The 12,388-nt window shown below is 35.0% G+C and overlaps 1 protein-coding gene across 1 annotated transcript; it reads left to right on the forward strand.

Annotated features, from left to right (window-relative positions):
• The first annotated feature begins 2,177 nt into the window (after window positions 1-2,177).
• On the forward strand, window positions 2,178-9,189 carry LOC149561647 (2-alkenal reductase (NADP(+)-dependent)-like). The gene is made up of 7 exons (XM_089825226.1): window positions 2,178-2,550; window positions 6,251-6,288; window positions 6,538-6,712; window positions 6,800-6,966; window positions 8,426-8,508; window positions 8,616-8,742; window positions 8,841-9,189. The coding sequence occupies exons 1-7, from the start codon at window positions 2,358-2,360 to the stop codon at window positions 9,087-9,089; spliced, it is 1,032 nt and encodes a 343-aa protein (XP_089681352.1). The 5' UTR covers window positions 2,178-2,357; the 3' UTR covers window positions 9,090-9,189.
• The last annotated feature ends 3,199 nt before the right edge of the window (window positions 9,190-12,388 follow it).

Genomic DNA, 12,388 nt, shown 5'->3' on the forward strand with positions numbered 1-12,388 from the left:
AGACTCAGAAATTAGTGGGGAATAAATGGGTGGAGATTTGAATAGGCTGGAGCCCACTAAGATTAAAAATTTTAAAGACAGGATGGCTACCTAGTTCTTGTTAAAGGAAGGGGGATTTTTGCCTTATATGCAGGCGATGGCAGGGTATGATGAAAATTGTGCTCTCCAGTTCGTGAAAGGGTGGAGTGATCATAAGGTCACTTCAAATGGTATTACATTCCAAGTGAATGAGGATGTAATTGCTATGGCCACTGGGCTATCCATGAAAGGGAAAAAATGGAAGAAGGTCATGAAAAGGGTGGATGAGGCCAGTATGAGTAGTTTTTTTGTTGATGATGAAGAACCAGTGCACTACAGGGGAGGATTTAGGAGGGATAAGTTACTGGCTCCTTGGGATGGCGTCTGCTTGGTGCTCATGAAATACCTTACGCTTGGAGGCAAGTTTGGAGTTTATTATTACTACCACTTTCCCCTCTTGAATCATTTTAGAAATAGAGATTTCATTTCTATCTTATTTTTTCTGTTACATTCTTTGCAAGATATGGTTAGTGATGTTAGGGAGAAGAGGAATAAGGGGCATAATTTCACCATCATCCACCAAGGCCTAATATTTTGATTATACCAAATCCATCTTGCCCCCTTCCCCCCTAGGGTTGTTGTGGTTAACAACTAGCACCACCATCAGAATTCCCCTCCGAGTACTAGTACTGGTACCAGAATCCATACCCTGCAGCCCTCCCCTAATTGAGATAATAAGAAAAAGAAAAGCCCTGAATTGGCTGTTGAACAAAAAGGTTGTAAAAAGATCAAGGTTGAGAAGCTGGTCGAGGTGGAGGTGAAGGACTCAGAGTAGGAGGGAGGAGGAAAGGGTAGGAGAAGGTTAGGAAGGCTTGCAAAATCCCAAGCAAGGTATAAGCAAAAGTCCAATAGGTTCAAGGTTGAAGAGGAGGAAGAGGAGAGCTTTGAGAACAATGATAGGGAGCAAGAGGAGGAGAAACACTCTGACTCCAAGAGAGAAAAGGGGAAAGAGGGAAAGAGAAAAGTGAGAATTCTGTTGATAATGCCCAGATGTTTGCCAGAAACACTCAGGCGTCTACTGGTAATGCCATCACAAATCAGACTACCCTTGTTTCCGCTAGCTTTACCGTGCAACCAATTACCTTTTGTGAGGATAGTAGCAAAGTGGATACCTCCCCTATCACCATTTCCTCTCTAATCAAGGAAAAAACCAAGGTTTTTACTAACTTGCAAGTTTTGCAGGATGACATCCAGGTGGCAAAAGCTAAAGAGGGGGATAAGAAGGTGGAAATTTAAAACAAGGAGATGGAGGAGGAACAAAAGGATGTGCTTGCTCAGTTGGATCAAAGGATCAGGGTTTTAGAGGAAGGGTACTACTCCTCTAAATTTACTCTAAAGGTCACTCATGTTGCTGCTACCACCCTCCAATTGCTGGTATAGGAGAAAGATGAAACAAGAATGGACATGGAGGATAATAAACTCCTGTATAAGTTTCTTGCTGAAGATTGGGCTCGGGTTCTACTGGCTGGGAAAGGAGAGGAAAAATATGAGAAATAAGATAGTAGTTCTGGGGGATCTTTTGATCTTAGTTGTTTTATGTTATCTTGCTGCTACTTGGTTTGCTGGTTTTCAACTGTTGCTTAGACTTTGGTTGGCTTGATTGTGCCAATAGTTTATATTCTGAACTTAAGTAGTTTGATTAGTTTTATAGTTCTTTACTATAGAATAGATGTTACTGTTTATGGTAGTATACTTTGAACATTTGTAGTTGGGTTAGATCTATAGTTGTTTTGCTTTTGCTTGGTGTTTTTGGTTGTTAGTTTGTTTTTGTGGCTATAATGTACTCTGCTGACCTTTGCTATTGGTGTGTTGGTTACCATCTTTTTGTCTATAAGAGCCGACCCCCTTGTTTTGATCGCTTTATTTGTCAAAAAACAAACCGTACGACAACACTAAATTTGCCATTCAGATTAAATCATTTTTTATAATTTAGTAATTAATTTAAAAATTATTATACAACTGTTTTTTATTTTTTAATTTAATAAACAGAATATAATAAAGACGAGTCGGTGGGCTAGTTAGCCATCGGCGAAATGAATTGGGGGCTACCTCGAACATTAGTTCCTGCCTTATGTACTAATATTTAAGTAAACGAATCACTTTAGATGCTACATAAATATTGGTTAAATGAACATGCCAAGAATTTTCCAGCCACATTTTGAAAAATCGTGGTTCTATGCTGGAGTGTTTTCTCGTTTAGTCTCGTCATTTTCAAACTAGTTAAATTTCCTGTAAAGCATCTGTGACATGATCCGGGAAAGCTCCCGAGCTGTCTGAAAATGGGGGATACCATTGTGAAGAACAAGCAGGTTATATTGTTGTCATATGCAAATAAAGGGCCTGTAACACAAGATCACCTCAATGTCATGGAAACCCAATTGGACATTAAAGGATGCAAACAAGGCGAGGTTACAGTGAAGAATATGTGGATATCTGTGGACCCATATCTCAGAGGACTTATGACAGATCTTGGCACTGTAATGGACACCCTTGGATGTCCCAACTAACTAAACCAAATTGCTGAAAGGAATTATGTCAAACAGTTTGCATTCAACTTCTTAAAACCCCTTATAACTCTGAAAATCAAACGTTTATTTGTTTGTTGTGTTTCGTGCATGGAATTGGTATCATACAACATAAACAAGAAAGAAACTACAAAAATATGCAAAGTGGAAATGAACTGCTGCTAATAAAATGTTATTTTCAGAATTCATAAAACCAAATACATGGCAGATTTATCAACTCACTAATTACTTCAGCAATATTGTCATAATACTCCAGCCCATGCTTACAAACTTGCTGCTACAATACTTTGTCCTCCAATCAGTCCACTACCTTCATAATACCATTCCCTCCAAGCGGCATAAGCATCGGACAAGTAGTGAAGAAGATATGAGCAAAATATCAAATCTGCCTGTAGCCGGAAATGCAACTAAACTGCCTGATAATGAAGCCAATAAGAAAGAATTCCAAAGGCCAAACCCCAAGGGAATGACGTCTAGAATGTTACAAGAGAGGATAGACGTCCTCAAATGCCAAGAACAAAGTTGCAACTCGTACACCAATTTCTTCTCATATTCAACCTATCTAATGAAGCCACAAATGCTTCCTTTTATTCTATTCCCAAAGGTTCGCTCAACTCATACGGGCAATGTGGGATAAAAGATGTGTAATATATAAAACATATATTAAAATACCCCTTATGTCTCCCTTGGGTACACATCACCATAAAATAAATATTGAAGTAACACTTTAATATTTTACAATTAAATTAGACGTTACTTTTATAAAACTTCAGGCATTAAAATGTATTAGCAATTAGATTCCGAATAATGCGAGTGATAGCTCATCGGAAAGCTCTCACCGAGGAGTATCGAATCCAATCACCAAAATTGACCTGCACTGTGTCCTGCCGACTTACTAAAAATAGTAAGTATGCCTGAAACTGAGTAAATCAACTTCGTTTTGGCCCAAACTGGAAATGACTAGGCCAAAACACTCCAGGATCCCATTAAACCCTTCGATAGCCCTCGGGACCATGTAGAACAAGGCTAACGCACACACACTTGGTCAACTACTAAAAGAACGTGAAGGCCAAAAGATGGGATCATTACAAATCCGCCCTCCTTGAAATTGCTTGTCCTCAAGCAATTAAGTAACATAATGGACTCCAACCTCCACCTGGATCCCAATATGTGATATCCATATGGAAGTTAAACCAATTACAAACCCGCATCATCAGGACCAACCCCTGTAGCCTAGCATTCAAAACTTGTGTTGATGAAGTCAGAATGTCATCATAAGGCAACTCCATAGAAGATCTATGAAACGTCTTCTTCCCTTTATCCATCCACATAATATATATTGGACTGGAAAGCATATTATCACCATCATGCATTGAAAAAGATGTAGTTGTAGGTGAACCATATGTACTCATGCTAACTGTATCAACAATAGGTGTTGCCGCATCGAAATATATGGACATAGGAACAACATTAACATTAAACTCCTCATTGGATGCTTCAACTAACATAGAAGTGGCTGCTGATATGATAGTATCCTCGCATTCTCCTAATTCCACTATTGCTACATCATCATCCCCTGACAAGGCTTCATATGTGGTCTCCTGACTTTGCACATATGTCTCTACTGACTCTGCCGAAATGCCCACATCACTAACATCATAGCTGGCTGGCTCTATACGTGTCTCGATCCCATCTGAGAAATTGACTACCTTCTGCTCTGGAGCAACATACAAATCATCAATGTTGATGCCCATCTGTCTAGCCATAAGCTGCAACATCATATCCATTTGCCTATTCTGCTCCTGTTGCATACGTTGCCTCTTCTCTAATGTACCCAATAACTGTCTGAACATCACATCTTGATCTGGACTAATATACATCTTTATCCGGCTATCAATATGATCTCCACAGGATGGCAATACTTATAGCTCTGATACCACTGTAATGGGCACCCACCGGTTATAACTTTATGAAAGACTTTGCAAGGAAGCTCTGATACCACTGTAATGGGCACCTACTAGTTATAACTTCGTGAAACACTTTGTAAGCAAGCTCTGATACCACTGTAATGGGCACCTACTGGTTATAACTTCGTGAAACACTTTGTAAGCAAGCTCTGATACCACTGTAATGGACACCCTTGGATGTCCCAACTAACTAAACCAAATTGCTGAAAGGAATTATGTCAAACAATTTGCATTCAATTTCTTAAAACCCCTTATAACTCTGAAAATCAAACGTTTATTTGTTTGTTGTGTTTCGTGCATGGAATTGGTATCATACAACATAAACAAGAAAGAAACTACAACAATATGCAAAGTGGAAATGAACTGCTGCTAATAAAATGTTATTTTCAGAATTCATAAAACCAAATACATGGCAGATTTATCAACTCACTAATTACTTCAGCAATATTGTCATAATACTCCAGCCCATGCTTACGAACTTGCTGCTACAATACTTTGTCCTCCAATCAGTCCACTACCTTCATAATACCATTCCCTCCAAGCGGCATAAGCGTCGGACAAGTAGTGAAGAAGATATGAGCAAAATATCAAATCTGTCTGTAGTCGGAAATGCAACTAAACTGCCTGATAATGAAGCCAATAAGAAAGAATTCCAAAGGCCAAACCCCAAGGGAATGACGTCTAGAATGTTACAAGAGAGGATAGACGTCCTCAAATGCCAAGAACAAAGCTGCAACTCGCACACCAATTTCTTCTCATATTCAACCTAGAAAGAAACTACAATAATATGCAAAGTGGAAATGAACGGCTGCTAATAAAATGTTATTTTCAGAATTCATAAAACCAAATACATGGCAGATTTATCAACTCACTAATTACTTCAGCAATATTGTCATAATACTCCAGCCCATGCTTACGAACTTGCTGCTACAATACTTTGTCCTTCAATCAGTCCACTACCTTCATAATACCATTCCCTCCAAGCGGCATAAGCGTCAGACAAGTAGTGAAGAAGATATGGGCAAAATATCAAATCTGCCTGTAGCCGGAAATGCAACTAAACTGCCTGATAATGAAGCCAATAAGAAAGAATTCCAAAGGCCAAACCCCAAGGGAATGACGTCTAGAATGTTACAAGAGAGGATAGACGTCCTCAAATGCCACAAATGCTTCCTTTTATTCTATTCCCAAAGGTTCGCTCAACTCATACGGGCAATGTGGGATAAAAGATGTGTAATATATAAAACATATATTAAAATACCCCTTATGTCTCCCTTGGGTACACATCACCATAAAATAAATATTAAAGTAACACTTTAATATTTTACAATTAAATTAGACGTTACTTTTATAAAACTTCAGGCATTAAAATGTATTAGCAATCAGATTCCGAATAATGCGAGTGATAGCTCATCGGAAAGCTCTCACCGAGGAGTATCGAATCCAATCACCAAAATTGACCTGCACTGTGTCCTGCCGACTTACTAAAAATAGTAAGTATGCCTGAAACTGAGTAAATCAACTTCGTTTTGGCCCAAACTGGAAATGACTAGGCCAAAACACTCCAGGATCCCATTAAACCCTTCGATAGCCCTCGGGACCATGTAGAACAAGGCTAACGCACACACACTTGGTCAACTACTAAAAGAACGTGAAGGCCAAAAGATGGGATCATTACAGGCACCGGTTCGTTTCTTCAAAGCTTGAAATTGGGTCAGGTCCGAATTTCTTTCCTACTCTGATTACTAAGATGAAATGGGGTTTGATGTCGTTAAGCCCTAGGAAAGTGTTTGTTTCTTTCCATTGAAGATTGTTTGCTTCTGAGATTTTGGTTGATAAAATTCAAACCCATGAAGCAAATAGGGGAACAAAACACTTGAGTGCAGACGAATGATTCATATGTATATGGGGAATCTCAAGTTTTCATATGCTGATCACTGAGTCATGACTTTCATCCTTGATTGCAGCCGATTGTGTCTAAATCAGTCTCAAAAGTTGTGGCCTCTGCTGATGAACAATTCAAAGAAGGTGACATTGTGCTCGGATATTCTGATGTTGCTGAGTATGCAGTGCTCTCTGGATCGGGCCTCACAAAGCTTAATCCGGATGTGGCTCCATTGCCCCATTACTTGGGGCTTCTAGGTAATTGACATTAATGACTCTTTGTTTAGGATGAAATTGTATGGGTTTCTAGGTATTTTGATTTTATTTCAATTTTGGTGATAATAGGTTCTTCTGGGTTAACGGCATACATTGGGCTGATGAAGATTGGAGAACCTAAGCTTGGAGAGCAAGTATTTGTTTCTGCAGCAGCAGGTGCAGTGGGGCTTGATGTAGGGCAGCTTGCTAAACTTAATGGCTGTCGTGTTGTTGGTGCCACAAGTAGTGATGAAAAGGTAGGCCATATTCAGTTTGAACCTTATAATGGATTTGTTCTGAAGTTAAAATGTCAGGAGTGGAGAGTGGGGAATTACAACGATCTGGTTTACTTCTGAAGAATTAGGTGGAATGGATATTTCCAGCTTAGATCAGGGGGAAAGATTCAATATCGATAGAGAAGTTTCATAATCATTACAGTTTTTGTCATAGATATCTTTCAAAAGGAGATATCTTTCAATTATTACTTTTGAAAGAATCTAAAAACTGAAAATATATGTACTAATAACATGTATTAATAGTGGATCGTTTTTTAACCTTTTCAGTTTGTGATTGATCTATTTATGCACCACCATTGGAACATTTCCTAAGGACTACTGGAACATTTAGTTGCAAGGTTTGACATTTTTCAGTGAACGGCTATTGGGGCCTGAACATAGCTGGTATCGGGTGAGTGTTCTGAAATGACACTTTTGGACCACTTTGCGCTCCATGAACCCTACAGAGAGATCTGTGACTATCCAAATGTCAAAATCTTAGCTTTAAGCGCTTCACTCACCTACATAAATATACCGAAAAATTTGACAAAATCCGAATTATGATTTAAGAATTCTAGGTACATGAAATTAGACCAGAACATTCAGCCTAAAACTGATGTTCCCCTATCAGATTATTTAATATTTTCAAGGAAGAGTTCTGATGCAATGTACACTTTCAGATCTGTAGGCTTTTATTTATAAATGAAATTTGTAACTCTATTTTCCGGTCAAAATTTAGGGCTGGTCAGAAAAGAGACATAGTTTTTGTACCTGTATTTTCTGGTTCCTCTACCAAAATTTCCATTTATATTTTTCCATAGTTAGCTAAGAACTGTGAGAAATTTAATTTTACTGGCTTTAAAGAGGCATAGAAAGACAAGACAGGAAAAATGCATAACATCTAGAGTAATGATGTGATAACAGGCTGAACTTTAATAGAGTAGATGTTGGCCGCTTTAGTAATACAGTAAAATACATAAAATGATCACAATAAGAAAAAGATCCTTTCTAAGTATATTATGTCTGCTTCTTTGTTGACCTAACTCTGCTTAGATTGGAGGGAAGCTAACAAAATATGAGACCACCCTGTTCTTGCCGTATACTATTATTGTATTATAGTGCTAAGAATATTTTGAAATGCTAGAAAGGTAATATTTTATATAGATGCAGGCATAACAACAACAGTACAAGGGATTCAGAACTCTATTTTGTTCTTCAAATAAGACATGGTTGGTCAAATCCATTCATAAATATCAGATTAGAACTGTGATAGAAAGCATTGGTACTCTGCATTGCAATTTCAAATACTTGCTTGAATATACATTTTGATATAAGCATTGGCATGACGAGAATATTTTTGTGGGCGTTATAAGAAACACATTCACAACATAAACAATGCCCTCCCACCACTCTCTGAGGATGGTGGACATTTAATTTGCAGGTCAAGGTACTAAAAGAAGAATTTGGATTTGATGATGCCTTCAATTATAAGTCTGAAACAGACTGGGATGCAGCTTTGAGCAAGTAAGGTTTGCACATTAGCATCTCTACTTCTAAATGGGTAGTTTCATTACATGATTCACAAGCTTGCTAATATAGTAATTACTAACAATGGTGCATATGAGGAGCAGGTACTTCCCAAAAGGGATAGACATCTACTTTGAGAATGTTGGAGGGAGGATGCTGGAAGCTGTTCTCAACCACATCGATATGTATGCTCGCATCCCTGTTTGTGGAATGATTTCTCAATATAATGAGGTAATCCTCCTGTCAATAAGTATATCAACATAAATTAGGCTTTTCATTTTCATAAATAGAGAAGTGCTTATTATGGCTTCTCCTTCTTGTGGATATAGGATTGGAAGCAAATGTATGGAGTAAGAAACCTCTTAAACCTAGTGGGAAAATGTGCAAAGATGCAAGGATTTAGAGTAGGGCATCATTTGGATCAAATGGATCAATTTAGAGAGGAGGTGATGAGCTACACAAAACAGGGCAAGTTAAAGTACAGAGTTGATATGAAGCAAGGTATAGATAGCTTCTTGGAGGCATTCGGTTCTATGTTTAGTGGTAAAAACATAGGGAAAAATATGATTCAACTCTAAGAGATCTACTCAACTGAATTTCCTTTATTTTCATTTGAAACAATGGTAAAACAAAGCAAAATGAAATATTCAAGACTTCGTTATATATTTGCAGGACAAACACTTTGATACATTTTACATCCTATAGGCTTTAAGATACAAATAATTTACCTTATTATTATTAATTTGTAAATGATATTGATATGTACTCATGGCCAGAGAATGTATATCTTTCACTAGTATTAACAAGGGCTTTGCAAGAGCTAGAGTCCCTTCCTTTGGTGGAAAAATAGATGATTGTTTTAATGATTGATTTGTCAAATTTTGTATTAATAATATATATTTTAAAATATTAATCTGTAAGTATGTAATTAGAACATAATGTACAAATATATAGTGTAGACATCCTCTCCTAAAGTATAATGTTGAACACCATTTTTATCCAAGGAGTACATAATATACCACTCTGACTTGGGTTTTCATTACTTGAAGAATATGAACTCTATATAACTCTATTTTGATGTGTTCTTGAGAATGGAATCCCTGCAACAAATACAAACTATTTATAAAAAATATATAAGGCTGTTGCAATACAATACAAATCCAATATTGATGTGATATGAACACAAAAAACCCAAATAATATAAAAGACAAGAAAGCCATAAGGCATAATGAGCCATAGAATATAATGGAGAAAATGGAGAAAGACAACTACATTGGTTTTACTTATCTCCAACCCAACTCCAAAAAACACCAAAGCTTTGTGTATGAAATATAAAACAAGTGTCATATAATGACTTAGTACCTGCCTTAGTTTTAGTAGTTTTTAGTATAAATCTAATGTTAAAATAATAAATTTATCATAGTATATAAAATATTTTATTCAACACAAATTTTATCTAGTTAAATTCTATTCATATATATTATATATATTATTATAAATAAATTATAATATGAAAATAAAAATATATTAATAATAACAAGTGCCACGTAGTGGCGTCTATTTGCCGTAATAGTTAAGGAGTTAATTCTAATATAATTTTAGTTCTAAAATAATTATAAATTAATTTTAATAATTTATTTAATGTAAAATTTAATGTAAAGGAAAGGTATAATAGCTCTTAATAATGATTAGTATAAGTATCGAAATATTTAGAATAATGTACAAATAAATATCAAAACTTTAGAAATATGTCAACTGCAAAAAAATAATGAAGCATAATATTAATTAACGAATTACATACTCAAATTAAAACATTCAACATTATAAAAAATTTAAATATTTTTATTAAAAATTCGAAAGCATAAACATATTAACATCATATATGTTTTTTAATTAGATTTTTTAATTTACCATTTATATTTATCATTTATCAATTTTTAATCTATCATTTATTTTTTGTAGACCTAATATTTTGGCGAAAAAAAAGCAATATGGGGAGCCTCCAAGAAAAGAGCTCCTATAACACCAAATCAAATTGGCCAATCATAATTGAGATAAAAAAAAATTAATAAATTTTAGAAAACTTTTTTCGATAAGAAAATTATTAATTTTTATTGGTTCATGGATGGAGAACTAATTACTATTTCTAGAGAACTAAATGCAATAGTATTTGCCTACGACAAGTACAATAATATATAATTGTTTTTCTAAAAATATTATATAATATAAGTATAGATAATATTTTTAAAAATATTTAAGTTAAATGAAAAATAATAATTCTTGTATAAACATCTAAACTAACTTACTCACAAATAAAAATATCTAACTTCAATCCTACATTTTATAATTAAATTTCAAAATGATAAATTTAAACTCGTAAAAACAATAAGTTTTAACCATGAGTTAGGCATGAAATGCAATGCACAATAATATGGATATATGGTTGCTCAATAAAATGCATATATGGTGGAAGTTTAATCAATATAATGCAACCACTAAGGCCAAATTAAATGTCCGTCCTTTATTTAAGCCACTTTCCTTTCACATAGCAATAAAAGAATTTGAATGGATTTTAAAAAATGTTTAAACCACTAGCAAAAATAGTAATAACCAATTAAAAAATAGTATTTAAGTGTGAAAAATATGTGTTTTAATAATAATATTGACAAACATTTAACATTTGGTAATGTTTTCAAATTTTTGAACAAAATAGTAATACTATAAACAGGGCAAAAACTATAGTCTTTTGCCTATAAGACAGGGACTAACAATATATATTTCATGGGTTGGGGTTCTTTTGTTACCTATCTATGTATTTCAATTACAAGTTTTAACAGTAGGTTTACCTATTGGCTAATGCTCAATTGATTTGTGAAATCAAAGTTGGTACATCTTAATTTTTGACCTAATTTGAAATATAGCCATTGAGGTTCACATGAAGTCCGTTGGCAATTTAATCTATTATAATTTGTTGAAATGGTAGGATAGTTAGTCATTATGATTTCAAGTGAAGATAACATGTTAGTTGATCGTTAATCATGAATTCATGGAACTAAGAAGATGGTTAACCATTGTGAGTATTTATAATTAAATAATTTATTATGATAATATAATTTAACTATGGAGAATTTTCTTGTAAGAAGCATGTCGAAGGCATGGAAGCATTGTCAGAAAAGAATTAGGCAAGCACATCACCATCACTTAGCAAATGGGTTGAGAACCTAGCAACTCGAAAACAGGATACATCTGTGGGACCTGCATGAGCTATTAAGGAAACAATATAATAAAAACATAACATAATTTAAATAAAAATATAATGCATACCTTTAAAGATTGTTTATTGAATTTTATCTTATCATTATTATAAACCCTTAAATACGAACACACACACACACACACACACACACACACACACACACACACACACACACACACACACACACACACACACACATATATATATAAATGAAGTGACACCAATAAATTCTAATTTAATAGTCTAATGATGTCATTTCACCAATATATACACGTGAACGTATATAAGAGCGTATAATAATAATAAAATAAAAATTTAAAACTTTTAAACTCCTTATTCCTTTTCCCTCTTTGTTTATGTCCTTTATAATTTGAATTTTTGATGCATTCAAATGGCCTTCTTGATAACCGAAGGTAGTCGCGAAGTCAAGGCCGGCCATTAAAAAGAATATCACGAATCATTTTGGAGACAACTCTCCTTTCCTTCTACATTGCCTCTACCTCTTTTTTTTCATCTGCTATGTCTTCATATCAAGTGGAGTGAGAACGTTCTCAGAACGATAAACAATCTGAAGTTCTAAATCCCAATTATTTCTTTTCCTTCTCTCTTTAATCCATCAAC

This window comes from Cupressus sempervirens, chromosome 4, assembly GCF_028749045.1.
Source record: "Cupressus sempervirens isolate cs-2001-9-10 chromosome 4, ASM2874904v1, whole genome shotgun sequence".
NCBI lineage: Eukaryota > Viridiplantae > Streptophyta > Pinopsida > Cupressales > Cupressaceae > Cupressus > Cupressus sempervirens.

Coding starts and splice junctions, on each gene's coding strand:
- LOC149561647 (XM_089825226.1), top strand. CDS start 2,358: ATGGGGGATACCATTGTGAAGAACAAGCAGGTTATATTGTTGTCATAT. Junction 6,713..6,799: donor CCATTACTTGGGGCTTCTAG/GTAATTGACATT, acceptor TGGTGATAATAG/GTTCTTCTGGGTTAACGGCA. Junction 8,509..8,615: donor TGGGATGCAGCTTTGAGCAA/GTAAGGTTTGCA, acceptor TATGAGGAGCAG/GTACTTCCCAAAAGGGATAG.